We start from the raw sequence: 16,945 nt of genomic DNA, 5'->3' as shown, positions 1-16,945 counted from the left end.
CTGGCCGATATCTCTGGAGGCGTCTCCTAAGTATACAGCAGACTCCTGAATATGTTCTGCCAAGGTAATCAGATCTGCCCGCGGAGTGCTGGATCTAAGACCCTCAGTCAATTGTTCCGCCCACTTTTCCACAGCCTTGTTGACCCAAGATCCTACCAAGGCCGGCCGGAGAAGTGCACCTGCGGCCGTATAAATGGATTTCAAAGTGGTTTCTAATCTCCGCTCTGAGGTTTCCTTCAATGTAGTAGCTCCTGGAACAGGTAACGTGGTCTTCTTTGACAACCGAGAAACCGAATAATCCACAGGTGGCGGGGTCTCCCACCTCTTCCTATTTTCCGCAGGAAATGGGTAAAGAGAGAAGAAACGCTTAGGAATCTGGAATTTACGGTCCGGATTCTGCCAGGCTGCCGTCATCTGTTCGTCCAACTGGAGAGAAACAGGGAATGTGACGGCCATCTTCTGTGACCTGGCAAATAAGGAGTCTTCTAACGATTCTGGAGCTTCCTGGCCAGAAATCTTAAGAACTTCCCTTACCGCTAGAATGAGTGCGTCAATACCTTGCAATGCCTCAGGTTCTTGTGAGTAAGTCTCTACGTCTGATTCGTCCAGCATCTCCCCTTCCTCCTGAGACGAGTGATCCGCTGCCGAATCCTCATCCGACTGGAGAACCGCCGGAAGAGCCCTCTTTTTAGATGAGCGACTTACCGTAGCTTCAGGAGCTTTAGACGCAGAACCCATCGCTTGAGCAAGGCTATTCACCGAGCGGACTAAATTCTGAGCCCACGCTGGTTCTGCTAGAAAAGAAGGGTGAGATGTGCCAGGTAGATCTCTGGCAGACTCCCGTTCCCTACGGGAAGCGGCTAATTCAGAAGAAAGGTCCGCCATGACCCCGGCCAAACTATTTATGAAGGAGGGAGTGACAGACTGCGTGTTAGCACTGTCTGCTTCACATGTCTCGCACAGGGAAGACCCTTCGGAGCGAGCATGGGTAAACTTCTTCCTGCACTTAGTGCAGGCAAACAGCTTTTGTGATGCAGTTTTTTCTGTCCTGGATGTCATCATGTACTCACAGACAAGCACCACATACAATTCAGGAATGCAGAAGAAGTATAGGGAGAAGCAGAATTACAATAATAATGCTACTCAAGTATGGGAGCAGACAGAGCAATAAGGGAGGAGCAGAATTTCAATAATAATGCTACTCAAATTGCATGCAGAGCAGTATAGGAGGAGCAGAATTTCAAGAATAATGCAACTCAGTAACAGGGGCAGACAGGCATATAAGGGAGGAGCAATCAATAGGACCAGAAAGTAGTTAAAACCACCCTCTGTATTTACAGACCCCTGTAGATGCTCTCAGTCTTTGATGCAGTTTTTTCTGCTCCTCTCCCCCTCCGCTCAGTGCCTGCAGTCTGAGGCGCCACTCCCGTTCAGAGCGCGCCAAACTAGCCCAGGCAGTGAAGGAGGAAGAGGAGGAGGGACCCATAAGCTCCTCCTCCTAATGGCCGCCGCTTTGTATGCGCGCGGCATACACTTATACAGTGGGACGTTCTCACTCTCTGTCCCCGCACTGACAGCGGGGGCCAGCGGCACGACCGCTGCCAGTGATAACCGTGCCGGTGCCTTTTACACAAGCACCGGCACGCAGAGGCAGGACCGCTGTGAGCGCGCCTACCTAACAGCCAGCGCCGGTGTTCTATCACAACACCAGCGTGGCAACTGACAGCGGGGGCTGACAGCCGCGCGCTGTTTTCAGACCCAGCAGTTATTTTCACCTCTCCTGCTAGTCAGGAGAGGTGTGCTACTCACCGGGCTGCTGCTGGGCAGTGAGGGGAGAGCGGGGACCCGGACACAAGCCAGTGGTAGCTGTGGCGGGCCCCGCTGAGTCTGATGACTCCTAACTGCCTAAAGCAGCCTCCCCTCCATAGGGTGACCGGACACAGGCTGCAGTAGCCGTGTGGTCCCCTCTCTGGCGGCTCCCACGATGCAGGCAGACTGTCACAGCTAACAGTCTGCCTGTCCTCTTGTGACTTTGATTCTCTTTTCTATATAAAATTAATATAAGGGCTGGAGACAGCCCCTGTGCACCGGCTCTACTCGGGCACATTCTAAAAACTGGGGTTGATGGGGCATAGAGGGGGAGGAGCCAGTCACACTTGTAGATTTTTAAAGTGCCAGGCTCAACTCAACCCACCGTCTATACCCCACTGTCATGAAGCTCCAGTGTCCCCTAGTGGATGAAGGAGAAATATAAGCTGAATATCACCGTCAGAATTCTATTGACGCTCAAATCTGATGGTTAGTAAATGCTTTACTTTTAGGCAGCAATCATATGACAATGTCTGGTGGATTGCAATAGATCAAACAAGAACCTTAGTAAATTTACAGCAGTGTGGTGTCCAAAAGCTACTGAGGAAGCGGACCGTGATCCGCAAAACGCTTTTGGCCTTTATTTTTCCAACTCTATCAAAAATATCTAAACTGGCTCACATTTTTAGCAAATCACCAGGGAATGTTATCTACACAATCATGTGTGTAAGGTGAAAAATACCTACGTATGCAACCATGAACTTTGTGAGTACATTTAGTAAAGTTCTCTAGACATCAGAAGATGAAAAAAGCAGACATCAGGAGAACAGACCATACACAGGTGAAAGGGCGGTTACCTTCTGAAGCCGTTGGGCAGAACAGTCACACAAAGACATTCTGCATTTACCACTCGTCGGTAATGCTTCAACACATTCTGAAATTCTTCATTTAGAGGATTGTCCCCAAAAATCAGCAAGGTATCTACCTGTGCAAAGCAACACATCACTGTATGGTATACTTCCACAATACAAAATGTAACAGTAAATAATTGTAATCTCAGCTTTCACATCTACTAGGAATGTTATTAAATCAATTTCACTGAATCAGTCTGAGGGTGCTGTGGCTGCAGTAGGCACCTCTTGCAAAGTTAAACAGTTGTCTCCTCCCCTTCTTCCCCCCTCCACCAATAGGAATTAAATTGTTTAGTACCCAGAGAGACACCCTTTCCTTTAGCTACAGGAGCAGCTATGCTAGTTTTATTTTTACTGTTTTTTTGTTTGTTTTTTAAACTCCACTGGAGGGGGCTCTCTTACTTTTTCCTGGCCCCTATAAAAAGCGGGGATTATAAATTAATTACTACTGTCTATTATTTTGGAGACTACAATACATTAATTTATATATAGCTTTAATTTAGTTATTTGATTTATACCCCTTTTACACCTACATGAAAACGCACATCGACCCAGGATTTTTGTCAGTGTAAACGGATCCAGTGACCCGGGGGATCCAACTCGGGTAGCTTTCAGGGTTGGCCACAGGTTGTTCCCGTGTTACCCTGCAGTGTAAACGGCACAATCCGGGTCACGATGACCAAGGTCATGCCGCATGCTACTTGACTGGCCAGCTTCAGTGGCGCTTGGAGAGTACATCATCTCAAAGCGTTCACAGCAACACCGGAAGAGCCGGGTCACTGCAGACCCGGCTCCAATGTGAACAGTGCCGACCCGGGCATACCCCGGGTTGGTGCCGCAGTGTAAAAAGGGTCTATCCCAGGTCTGATCCGGGTTGGAAACATGTTCCAAATCCCAGGTCAGACCCGGGACTTCAGTGTAAAAGGGGTTTTACATTATTGAAAACTTGTACAATCAATCTGATAAGAGGACACTGGGCACAGACAAAGCCGTTAATTGACTCATACATGTACCCATCAAAAACTAAACACTAGAGTTGCTTTTTCTTACTTTTGTTTGTTTCATAAGAAGTTCTGAGAGATACTCTGACGTGGGGTTTCTTTCTTCGAAGGGCAAGGTTGAGCTGTTAAGTATTTCCTGAAAACAAATGAAACCATCATTAGTATAAGGATGATACTACACACCATTATGCAATGTTCAATAACATTTAAATTAAACATACATATACACTGCAAGACTGTAAAGTAATTATTTTAAAAATAGAGTACGAATGTAAAGATGTAAAAATAAATCCATCCTGCTCTCCCTCCTAGATTTTACGGCTATTTTTTTTTTTTTATTCTCAGTGTGTCGGATTATGTTCTTCTTAGCTGCTATTTTGGCTGATCTGTAACTTTACCCTATATCTATTTTAGGTTTAATAGGTTTATGTAAATATGTATTTACACCTTTGGATTGAAAGCGAGTACTTCTCCCCCCTTTTTTTTTTCCCTCCCCTTCCCTTAATCTCCCCTCCTTTCTTCCCTTTGTCCTGATGTCATTTTGTTTTTATTTTCATAATGTGTTGGAAACTATTATTGTTTTTGTATGTTTGATTTTTGTGATCTATTATTTTAGTGATAATAGGTAATATGTTAGATGTTTTTCCAGTGGCTCTGACGGTGCTCTGAGTTTCTCCCCCTTTCTATTTAGTGATAGATTCGTCACTGTTTTTTGAATTAATGTATTATCTATATTTTGCTGAATTTAATAAAAACAATTCCATTAAAAAAAAGGGCTGCACTGCCGCAACATCATATACAGAATAAATCAAATTTAATAAAGATAAAAAAAAAAAATTTCTCCCCCATAAAAGGTTCGTTCCACCTCCTGGATGCCAGTGCACTGGTAAATATATATTTAAAAAAAAAAAAATCTGACTCTTGTTTTATACCAATAGACTTTCTACTCAGTTGTCTTCCAGTGCCTAGAATACAAGGTGGGCCACAGAGCCTTGAGCTCTAGCTTCACTTGGTAAGTGATCCAGGAGAAGGTGGCTATCTGACATCCTTGGACATTAAAGATGCAAAGCTTGTCCACTGCCCTATTTTGGGGTCGTCAAAACTAGCTTGCATTTGAGTTTCAGGTGGTGGACTTCCAACTATAGCATACCATTGGCTCAGCAAGACTGCCCTAAAATCATTGTCTTCACTGAAGTTTTTTATTTGTCACTATGGAAGATAATGTCCCTTACCTGAACAATACCCTGATCAAGACCCATTCAGGGGTATAGGCAATGACTTTCTAAACAGGGCAAAAGGCCTGACCCAAGATCAGATTTGCCAGGGCCCATTTCATCACCATTGTTTATCTTGGTCATAATTACAAGCAAGGCTGTTGATCCTGTACAATGCCCAAAACGAGGTTGGCTATTGCCTAAACAGACCATTGCCAGGTGGATTACTTTGGTAATTTGTAGGATTACATTGAAGGAAATGAGACTGTTCCTGAACTGGATATAGTTCAGGAACAGGTCTAACTGTTCTGTCGGCACACAACGTCCCCTCCCATAGGGACAGCTATGGGATGACCCCAATATTCCAGCGGCTCTCAATTGGATGAATAGGAAAATGAAATTTTTAAGTTTAAATCCTTCTGAGTTTGACTTCATCCCTTTACACTTTTGTTCTTCTTTCTGTTCCTGATCCTTGTTTTTTCACTGTTCTCCTTGTAATAATTATTGTTCCTGCAGGTTCTCTCCTTGTTCCATTCTCCTGACCATGACCTCGTGGCTTTATTAGGAAATACTGACAATTTTGTGTTGTAGTGTGGAAGAAGCTTGAGCTTTTGAAGGAAACTTTTTAAAGTGCTCAGACTCCTGATACGGGACCTTATATCCCAGCATTCAAAGAAATAATTAAACATTAAGTATAAAAATTTAATTTTTGATAAATTTGCACATGCATGTATTACCATGATCTATAGTGGGTATTAGCTTTAACCAGATATATTTCTCAGCACTAGGCCTCACAAGTTAATGTCTGACTGCCTTTTCTTACCTCAGCTTGTTTCTTAATCTTGGTCACACATTGAAAGACAGGACCGGAAGAGTGATCAGCAATAGCAAAGGTGTTGTCTGTGTATAAGACAAGCTGAGCACTTTCTGAGGTGTCTCTCACCATGAGGCTCAGCAGCAAGCCCACTTCCAATAGCTGTAGTGGGGGAACAAAGGGCAAATAAGGCCCAAAATGAGTAAAACCCATAATAAAAACAGCGAACTGTGCATTTTATCCAACATAAAAAGGAGCAACAAACATTATACACAGTGAGAACATGAAACTTTATTTACAGAAAGAGAACAGAAGACTTACAGAACAATACATGAGCAGTATCGTGACAGAGGCAATTGAATAAAGCTGGATACACACTAGACGATATTTTGAATGGTTTGGCCGATTCGGACGCATCGAAGCGACAAATCGTCCAGTGTGTAAGCACTACCATGATGCCGATGCGCGCTCCCGCAGGTCGTCCGTTGCTTCCTCAGATCTTTTGTACATGCAGAAAGATCTAAAGAAGATGTTGCCCCCCCAATACACCCCTCCCCCCCCCATAGTTCGCCGGGTTCGTTGCGAACTATGCTGGGTAAACATCGTCTAATGTGTACCCAAGCTTAAAACTTGAGGGGAAGAGACAAAACAGCTAGAAGATACTTTGAGATTCAGTGAACACATACAGTACATTCTGAAAGCAAGCTTCAGTAGATTTAATAATGGACAATACAGATTATAAGGTGAGGGACAGGTGAAATATACTGCATAAGGAAAATATACTTTTGAGGTAATCTACTTCCTTCCACTATCATGACTCCCATATAGGGATGGATATGCTGATAAATTTGTGTGCAAATTGCAGCTTGCCGATTAGGGGATGCGGCATTTAATCTTCTAGCTCTACAGACCAGATTTGTCCATCTCCTACCCTAATAACTAAAAACAGATATTCATTTGTCAAACCCAGTAGGGATCATTTTTAAGTTCTGGACATAAGATATTACCAAGAAACCTTTTGTTAGATTGGAAAAATCCCCAAATGTCGTATTAAATTAAGAATAAAATGCAATAATGAATTACAGAAGATTTTGAGATATACTGTAGCCCTTTGTCAGGGCTAACTTTATGCACTGGGCATTGTCTCCAAATCTGGAAAACAGGATTTTGGTACTTACCGTTAAATCCATTTCTCCGATTCCACAGGGGACACTGGAGCTTCATGACAGTGGGGTATAGACGGTGGGTTGAGTTGAGCCTGGCACTTTAAAAATCTACAAGTGTGACTGGCTCCTCCCCCTCTATGCCCCATCAACCCCAGTTTTAAAGAACTGAGCCCGAGAGGAGACGGAGAACAGACTGAAGAACAGAGAAGGAGAACAGGAAAAGAAACATCCAACATACTGACACACTGCAAGAACACAGCAGGCTGCAGTGATAAACAGTCACACAATAAAAACAGACAAAACTGCAACAGAACTGAAGCAGAACAAGCAACTGAGAACAGGCAAGAAGCACTGGGTGGGCGTCCAGTGTCCCCTGTGGAATCGGAGAAATGGATTTAACGGTAAGTACCAAAATCCTGTTTTCTCCTTCATCCACTAGGGGACACTGGAGCTTCATGACAGTGGGGACGTCCCAAAGCTACCCTCCTGGGGGGGAGAGTGCTGAACGCCCTGCAAGACACTGCGACCAAAATTTGAAGCAGAAGCCGCAAAAGTGTCAAATCTGTAGAAACGTACAAAAGTATGAACCGAAGACCACGTCGCTGCCCTACAAAGCTGTGAAGCCGAGACACCTCTACGTGCCGCCCAAGAAGTACCCACAGAGCGCGTAGAATGCGCAGAAATGGATACCGGCGGTGGTCGAGCAGAAGCAACATATGCCTGACGAATAGTCAGACGAATCCACCTGGCCAAAGTTTGTTTAGACACAGGCCAGCCACGCCGATTAGCATCATAAAGGACGAATAGAGCCTCTTATTTACGTAGCCCCTCAGTACAGGACACATAAATGCGAAGTGCCCGAACCACATCCAAGGAGTGAGAATCCCCAGAAGAGTCCGACAACGCTGGCACTACAATCGGCTGATTCAGATGAAAACCCGAGACCACCTTGGGCAAAAAGGAAGGCCGGGTACGAAGTTCCGCCCGATCTTCGTGAAAAATCAAGTAAGGGGAACGGCAGGACAAGGCTCCAAGTTCAGACACACGTCTGGCCGAAGCCAGGGCCAATAAAAGGATCATCTTCCAAGTCAAATACTTCAATTCCACCTCCTGCAAAGGCTCAAAGGTGGATGACTGAAGAAAAGATAAAACAAGATTCAGGTCCCAAGGAGCCGTGGGTGGCACAAAGGGGGGCTGAATTCTAAGTACCCCTTGAAAAAAGGTCTGAACCTCCGGAATCAGAGCTAGGCGACGCTGGAAAAAAATAGAAAGAGCAGAAATCTGCACTTTAAGCGATCCCAAGCGTAACCCCGCATCGAGGCCTTTTTGAAGAAAAAGAAGAAGACGTGGTAAATGAAAAGAGGAAGTGGAGGATCCACGACCTTCACACCAGGAGATATAAGCCCTCCAAATGCGATGATAATGCGCTGATGTTACCGGTTTTCTAGCCCTAAGCATGGTAGGAATGACCGACCTAGGAACTCCATGGCTTCTTAGGATGGCGGTCTCAATAGCCACGCCGTTAAACGAAGCCGCCGTAAATCCGGGTACACACATGGACCCTGTTGTAGAAGGTCCGATCGTAGCGGAAGAGGCCAAGGTTCGTCTGCCAGAAGGAATAAAAGATCGGAGTACCAAACCCGACGAGGCCAATCCGGAGCCACTAGGATGACGGTGGACGACTCTCGTTTGATCCGCTTGAGAATCCGAGGGAGGAGCGGAAACGGTGGGAACAGGTACACAAGGCTGTATGGCCAAGGGATCAGTAAAGCATCCGCTCCCACCACTGCCAGATCCATGGTCCTGGAGCAGTAAAGGGGTAGTTGATGATTTATCCGAGATGCCATCAGGTCTATCTGTGGCTTCCCCCATCTGCAAACCAGTTGATGAAAGACCTCGGGATGAAGGGACCACTCCCCGGGATGAAGATCCTGACGACTGAGGTAGTCCGCTTCCCAGTTGTCGACCCCCGGAATAAACACTGCGGAAATGACCTCTACGTGTCTTTCTGCCCACAGAAGGATGCGACTGGCTTCTCTCATTGCCATCCGACTGCGGGTTCCCCCTTGGCGATTTATGTATGCCACTGCCATGGCGTTGTCAGATTTTATCCGAACCGGAAGTCCTCGTAACAGAGGAGCAGCCTGTATCAAAGCTCCGTAGACTGCCCGCAGTTCGAGAACATTGATTGGTAAGAGGGACTCCTGCTGCGACCAAAGCCCCTGGAAGTGATTGTCCAGAACCACCGCTCCCCATCCGCGGAGGCTGGCGTCCGTGGTGACCAAGGTCCAATTCCAAATTCCGAAGCGCCGACCCGCTAACAGATGCTCCGTCCGAAGCCACCAGAGCAAGGTAATGCGGGTCCGGGGAGACAGACGCACCAGCCGATGCATCTGTAGGTGGGACCCGGACCACTGAGACAGAAGATCCAGTTGAAATATTCTGGAGTGAAATCTGCCGAATTGGATGGCCTCGAAGGAAGCCACCATTTTCCCCAGGAGACGGATGCAAAGATGCACAGATACTTTCCTGGGTCTGAGCACTAGACGAACCAGCTCCTGTATGGCTAGGGCCTTGTCCCTTGGCAAGAATATACGAAGCAGAACAGTGGCTAGAATCATTCCTAGGAACTGAAGTCTCTGGGACGGCATCAACTGAGACTTCTGGAAGTTCACAATCCATCCATGTTGAATGAGAATCTGATGTGTAAGGGACACTTGGTGTAAAAGGACTTCTGCCGTCGGAGCCTTGATGAGTAAATCGTCTAGGTACGGAACTATCGTCACCCCCCCGAGAGCGCAAGTGAGACACCATGACGGCCATCACTTTGGTGAATAAACTGGGAGCTGACGAGAGACCGAATGGCAGGGCCTGAAACTGGAAATGAGCTTCCCTGATGGCAAATCTGAGGAAAGCCTGGTGAGGAACCCAAATTGGGACATGCAGATAGGCGTCCTTGATATCTATCGACACCAGAAACTCTTCTGCCTCTAGTCCCGCAATGACAGAATGGAGAGATTCCATCTTGAACCTGTGAAATGAAAGATACTGGTTCAAGGATTTCAGATTCAGAATGGGTCTGACTGACCCATCTGGTTTCGGAACCACAAAAAGGTTTGAGTAAAACCTTTGTTGTCTTTGTGCAGTGGGAACCGCCACAAGGACCTCGGCCAGCAAAAGTTTCTCGATCGCTTGACGCAAAATTAGTTGCTTTAAGGGATCGACGGGCAAACCTGTTGTAAAATAACGCCGAGGAGGAGTGAAAGCGAACTCGATCTTGTACCCTTGAGATACCAGATTTCGAACCCAAGTGTCTGGAGAAGTCCGTCTCCAAACCTCCGAGAAACGCTGGAGGCGAGCCCCCACCTTCGGATTTCCGAGATGGGATGGGAGCCCGTCATGCCACAGGCTTGTCTGCTGGCTTGGGATCTGGACAGCGGCCAATATTTGCTTGACGTCCTCTAGCACGGCCTCCTCGCCCCGCTGAAGACGAACCTCGCGATCGTCCCTGAAATCTTGCCGATGCTCGAAAGGAAGGTCCCCTAAACGAGCGACGCGGAGGAGGTGCTGATGAAGGTAGAAAAGTACTCTTACCTCCAGTGGCCAGCGAGATCCATTTGTCCAGCTCTGGACCAAATAAAATATCGCCTGTGAAAGGAAGAGCTTCCACTGCTCTTTTTGACTCCGCATCCGCTTGCCAGGCACGAAGCCAAAGTGCCCGGCGAGCAGAGACCGCCGAAGCAGAAATCCTAGCGCCTACCTGGCCGATATCTCTGGAGGCGTCTCCTAAGTATACAGCAGACTCCTGAATATGTTCTGCCAAGGTAATCAGATCTGCCCGCGGAGTGCTGGATCTAAGACCCTCAGTCAATTGTTCCGCCCACTTTTCCACAGCCTTGTTGACCCAAGATCCTACCAAGGCCGGCCGGAGAAGTGCACCTGCGGCCGTATAAATGGATTTCAAAGTGGTTTCTAATCTCCGCTCTGAGGTTTCCTTCAATGTAGTAGCTCCTGGAACAGGTAACGTGGTCTTCTTTGACAACCGAGAAACCGAAGAATCCACAGGTAGCGGGGTCTCCCACCTCTTCCTATTTTCCGCAGGAAATGGGTAAAGAGAGAAGAAACGCTTAGGAATCTGGAATTTACGGTCCGGATTCTGCCAGGCTGCCGTCATCTGTTCGTCCAACTGGAGAGAAACAGGGAATGTGACGGCCATCTTCTGTGACCTGGCAAATAAGGAGTCTTCTAACGATTCTGGAGCTTCCTGGCCAGAAATCTTAAGAACTTCCCTTACCGCTAGAATGAGTGCGTCAATACCTTGCAATGCCTCAGGTTCTTGTGAGTAAGTCTCTACGTCTGATTCGTCCAGCATCTCCCCTTCCTCCTGAGACGAGTGATCCGCTGCCGAATCCTCATCCGACTGGAGAACCGCCGGAAGAGCCCTCTTTTTAGATGAGCAACTTACCGTAGCTTCAGGAGCTTTAGACGCAGAACCCATCGCTTGAGCAAGGCTATTCACCGAGCGGACTAAATTCTGAGCCCACGCTGGTTCTGCTAGAAAAGAAGGGTGAGATGTGCCAGGTAGATCTCTGGCAGACTCCCGTTCCCTACGGGAAGCGGCTAATTCAGAAGAAAGGTCCGCCATGACCCCAGCCAAACTATTTATGAAGGAGGGAGTGACAGACTGCGTGTTAGCACTGTCTGCTTCACACGTCTCGCACAGGGAAGACCCTTCGGAGCGAGCATGGGTAAATTTCTTCCTGCACTTAGTGCAGGCAAACAGCTTTTGTGATGCAGTTTTTTCTGCCCTGGATGTCATCATGTACTCACAGACAAGCACCACATACAATTCAGGAATGCAGAAGAAGTATAGGGAGAAGCAGAATTACAATAATAATGCTACTCAAGTATGGGAGCAGACAGAGCAATAAGGGAGGGGCAGAATTTCAATAATAATGCTACTCAAGTATGGGAGCAGACAGAGCAATAAGGGAGGGGCAGAATTTCAATAATAATGCTACTCAAATTGCAGGCAGAGCAGTATAGGAGGAGCAGAATTTCAAGAATAATGCAACTCAGTAACAGGGGCAGACAGGCATATAAGGGAGGAGCAGTCAATAGGACCAGAAAGCAGTTAAAAACACCCTCTGTATTTACAGACCCCTGTAGAAGCTGTCCACTGCTCTCAGTTTTCTCCTCTCCCCCTCCGCTCAGTGCCTTCAGTGTCTCTGAGGCGCCACTCCCGTTCAGAGCGCGCCAAACTAGTGAAGGAGGAAGAGGAGGGACCCATAAGCTCCTCCTCCTAATGGCCGCCGCTTTGTATGCGTGCGGCATACACTTATACAGTGGGGACGTTCTCACCTCTGTGTCCCCGCACTGACAGCGGGGGCCAGCGGCACGACCGCCGCCAGTGATAACCGTGCCGGTGCCTTTTACACAAGCACCGGCACGCAGAGGTAGGAATGCTGCTCCGAGCCTACCTAACAGCCAGCGCCGGTGTTCTATCACAACACCAGCGTGGCACTGACAGCCGCGCGCTGTTACCAGACCCAGCCGTTATTTTCACCTCTCCTGCTAGTCAGGAGAGGTGTGCTACTCACCGGGCTGCTGCGGCCAGAGCGCTGGGCAGTGAGGGGAGAGCGGGGACCCGGACACAAGCCAGTGGTAGCTGTGGCGGGCCCCGCTGAGTCTGATGACTCCTAACTGCCTAAAGCAGCCTCCCCTCCATAGGGTGACCGGACACAGGCTGCAGTAGCCGTGTGGTCCCCTCTCTGGCGGCTCCCACGATGCAGGCAGACTGTCACAGCTAACAGTCTGCCTGTCCTCTTGCTGACTCTTTGGTTCTTTTACATTTATATAAAAATTAATATAAGGGCTGGAGACAGCCCCTGTGCACCGGCTCTACTCGGGCACATTCTAAAAACTGGGGTTGATGGGGCATAGAGGGGGAGGAGCCAGTCACACTTGTAGATTTTTAAAGTGCCAGGCTCAACTCAACCCACCGTCTATACCCCACTGTCATGAAGCTCCAGTGTCCCCTAGTGGATGAAGGAGAAATAAAGTTAGGATAAAGTCTCATGCCTAGTGTATGGCACAGACACATAATATATTAATTTAGACACAGGGGCTTAAATAGAACTTTGTAGGCCCTAGAGCACAATCTTGCAAGAACCTATTGGTACTGAGAGGTAAAAACACACACACACACACATAAAAACATACCCAGTACTGCAGGCTCAGCCCCTCAGCACACACCTGCTGGCTGACTGCTGACTGCTGCTCATCCACCACATAGCCCAACTCCAGTCTCAGTCATTAGATCACTTTGGGGCCTGGGCAGCTGGGGTCAGCATGCCGAAAGTGACCTATGACATAACGCTGCCGTGCCGTCAGTAGGGTCACATTCGACCAGTGTCTGGGACACCTGGCAGTGCCTAGCGCTGCCCAGGCAACAGCTGATCATTGTGGGTGGTCTAAAGCAGCAACCACGCCCCACTCAATTCAGCCCTTCCCTCTTTCCCTAGTACAGCCAGTGAGGCCAATGATAGACTGAGCCAGCTCAGATAGAGGAGGATGGGTATACGTGTGCTCCTAAATGAGAGAGAATGTGACCGTAGGTGCAGAGTTTGTGATGGAGGGATGTGAGGGTGGGGAGGGGTTTTTTTTTTTGGGGGGGGGAGGGAGGGAGTGTGGAGAGGATGTGGTATTATGTAGGTGGGTGGATGGAATAAAAACTGACAATAGATGTTGGATCCAAACCTATTTATTGGGTAGACACAATGCTCCCTAGGTGGTTCCGTATGTAGATACACATAGGTGAATGATAATAGTCTCGATATGGCCCACGGTTGGGGGGGTGGGTGGACCCTTTTAGGGGGCTCCTTGGCGTGCGGTCCTCACTCCTGCACGTCCCCCTGCTGGACCTTTGGTCGACAGACTTATGGCAACCGGGGTGTGGTGTAGGCTGTAGACCAGGGTGTCTGTTGAGTAGGCAGCATCCCGCTCTGTTTAGGGGTGGACTTACCTACCGGTAGGAGGGGAGGGGTCCATGGTGGATGGCAGTGTTAGTAGATTTCATGATACCAGGCTTGTTGATGTTCCTGGCTTCCGCGGTCCCGCGGGGTATTCAGGTGGCCGGGCAGCCACGAGGGTGAATGGTCACAGCTACTTGATGGTGGTGGGGTGATGCGGAGGTCCGCGTGCTTGGGTGATCCCACTTCCGGGTGTGAGTCTGGTCACGTGTGTTATGTGGGCCAATGGCGTGTCACAGTGGGTGTGGTGATAGTGCTGAATAGGCATGTGAAATGCTTGTGACGTGTATAGTCACGTGGGGTTGGGCGGGTTTGGCCTGCGGGAGGAACATGTGCCAATGGGTGTGCGTGTCAAAGGCGGCACGTTGCGATTGGATGGGCCAGGCTGGAGGCGTGACACAACATTTCGTGCCTGTTGAGGACGGGGCGTGTTGTGCTTCGAGTGATCACCGTCACTTAGTATTGGCGCGTTGCTAAGGCTACAGGGGGCGTGTGTAATCGTGGGTCACATGCCGGCGTACCTCGGGCTTCTGTGTGACGTATCTCTGACAAGTGGGAGTGGGGACTGTGGGTGTATGCGGTGTGTATTTGTGGTGACTTCTATGTGAGGGGCAAACCCAGGGGGGGGCTGATCATTCTCATGTGGGTGGCGTGCATGGATTGTAGGTTGTGCCGCGTTACCTTGGTAACGCGTGTATGTATGGTGGGTGGGGTATGTGTGGTCAAAACAGGTCACGTGTGAATGTTGGTCCAATAGTGAGTGGCGTAGGTGTTGCCTACGATCCATGTATATGTGCCAAGTCATTCATAAACTATGTGGTGCAGCTAATATTAACCTAGTGACGTAGGTGGTCCGTGGAATAGGTGTGGGCCATCTAACGATTAAATAAGAGTTATGGAATGTACATGTGGTGATAAATGAGAGGGAAGTATTGTTTATGTGGGCTCCGTGTGCAGCGGGAGGGAGTACTTACGGATGGGACAATGGTCTATTGCAAAACTGGTGTTAAGTGTCAAAAATGTGTGTAGTAGATGGGGTAAGGGGAGGTAAAGAATGTAGGTGGCTGGTGAGGTAAGTATCGTGTTTTGGTTTATAACTGGTGTCAGGGATGTGGGGGGATCGTATCCCGGGGGTGGGGGGTGAGAGCTAACGTGATCTAGGTGCAGCAGGGTGAGTGGGTAGTATCTATCTGGGGAGCGTCTCGTGGGGGGTGGTCCAGGATAATGGGGTGAATACGTTTTTTTATTGGTAATGCTCATTATGTGGTAGAGTGCTGATGCTGGTAGTATGTACAGTGGGAATCAATCGGTGGTGGGTGTAGGTGGTGTTAATGATGACATAAGTTGTTATATTGTAATATTATGATGCATTAATAAATACGCGTGATGCTATTTAGAAATGACTGATTTGATCTCTTTATCAATGTTGAGCCCATGGGGTGTGGATGTTTGTAAAGTGAAGATCCATTTGAGTTCCTCCTTGTTTAGTCTCTTTGTAATGTCTCCTCCTCTCCAATTCTTGCTTATTGCTTTTATGCCCGTAAATGTCATGCCCGAGGTGCAGCTGTCATGTTTGCCGTTGAAGTGTATGGGAACATTGTGTGTGTCTGCTTGGCTCTTGATTCCTCTCATGTGTTCGGCCATTCTAGTTTTTAGGGGTCTGTGATGGTGCGCCCGATGTATTGCATTCTGCATGGACATTCTAACAAGTAAATCACGTGACTAGTATTGCATGATATGTGTTCTTGAATGTTGTAGATTTTTCCTGTATGTGTGGAGATGAAGGTGGTGGTTGGTCTGGTGCTTCTGTGTCCTAAGCTGCGGCAGTTGCTGCATGTGCCACAATGGTAGAATCCTTTTTTGAGGGGTTGTTTATCTAGGGTCGTTTGTCTGGCTGTAGTGGGGGGTATGTGATTGCTGACTAGTATGGTTTTGATGTTGGGTGCCTTTCTATAGATCACTCTGGGTTGCAATGGTAGTATGGGGGCTAATGTTTCGTCCTTTAAGAGCAGGTTCCAATGTTTCCTTATTATTTGTTTGATCTTGGTGGCACTGGTGTTGAACTGTGTAATGAATGGAACATTTTCAGTACGGGTCTCTAAACTTTTTGTCTTGTATTGAAGTAATGGTGCTCTTTCTTCCATACCTATTTTGTCGAAGGTGTTTTGAAGTGCTGTACTGTCATAGTGTTTTTCTATGAATTGTTCTTTCATTTTGGTACCTTGTTCGTAGTAGTCACTGAGTTTGGTGCAGTTTCTACGGCTTAGTTTGAACTGTCCTATGGGTATGTTCTGTAACCAATTGGGGTGATGACCACTGCTGGAAAGTATGAAACTGTTGACGTCAACTGGCTTGTTTTATGTTTTGGTATGGATATGTCGTTGGTCGATGAAAATTTGTAAGTCTAGAAAATTAACGTCTGTCCTACTATGGTGTGTAGTGAATTGGAGATGCCCGTCGTTGTCATTAATGTAGGTCAAAAAGTCCATGAGGGTATTGTGCGGTCCTTTCCAAATACAGATGATATCGTCAATGTACCTGGCCCATAGGACCAGACTTTCCCCCCAGCCATGCCCCGACCAGATCCGTTCATCCTCCCACCTGCTCATGAAGAGGTTGGCATAGCTGGGGGCAAACCTAGTCCCCATGGCGGTGCCTGTCTTCTGTCTGTAGAAGTCGTTGTCAAACCAGAAGTAATTGTGTGTCAAGATGAAGTGGATACCATCACACACACACACACACACACACACACACATAAAAACATACCCAGTACTGCAGGCTCAGCCCCTCAGCACACACCTGCTGGCTGACTGCTGCTCATCCACCGCATAGCCCAACTCCAGTCTCAGTCAGTAGATCACTTTGGGGCCTGGGCAGCTGGGGTCAGCATGCCGAAACGTGACCTATGACATAACGCTGCCGTGCCGTCAGTAGGGTCACATTCGACCAGTGTCTGGGACACATGGCAGTGCCTAGCGCTGCCCAGGCAACAGCTGATC

General features: G+C 47.9%; 1 protein-coding gene across 1 annotated transcript in view; it reads right to left on the bottom strand.

Annotated features, from left to right (window-relative positions):
- LOC148526460 (telomerase protein component 1-like) overlaps window positions 1-16,945 on the bottom strand; it is a 134,125-nt gene that overhangs the window by 81,378 nt on the left and 35,802 nt on the right. The window contains 3 exon segments of the mRNA XM_088469892.1: window positions 2,667-2,794; window positions 3,771-3,857; window positions 5,759-5,911. Of these exon segments, the coding sequence (XP_088326018.1) occupies window positions 2,667-2,794; window positions 3,771-3,857; window positions 5,759-5,911 (368 nt within the window).

This window comes from Taudactylus pleione, unplaced genomic scaffold, assembly GCF_031769625.1.
Source record: "Taudactylus pleione unplaced genomic scaffold, aTauple2 ptg000095l, whole genome shotgun sequence".
NCBI lineage: Eukaryota > Metazoa > Chordata > Amphibia > Anura > Myobatrachidae > Taudactylus > Taudactylus pleione.
Note: the sequence above shows the minus strand (reverse complement) of the source record. Positions and strands in the feature narration are given on the sequence as shown.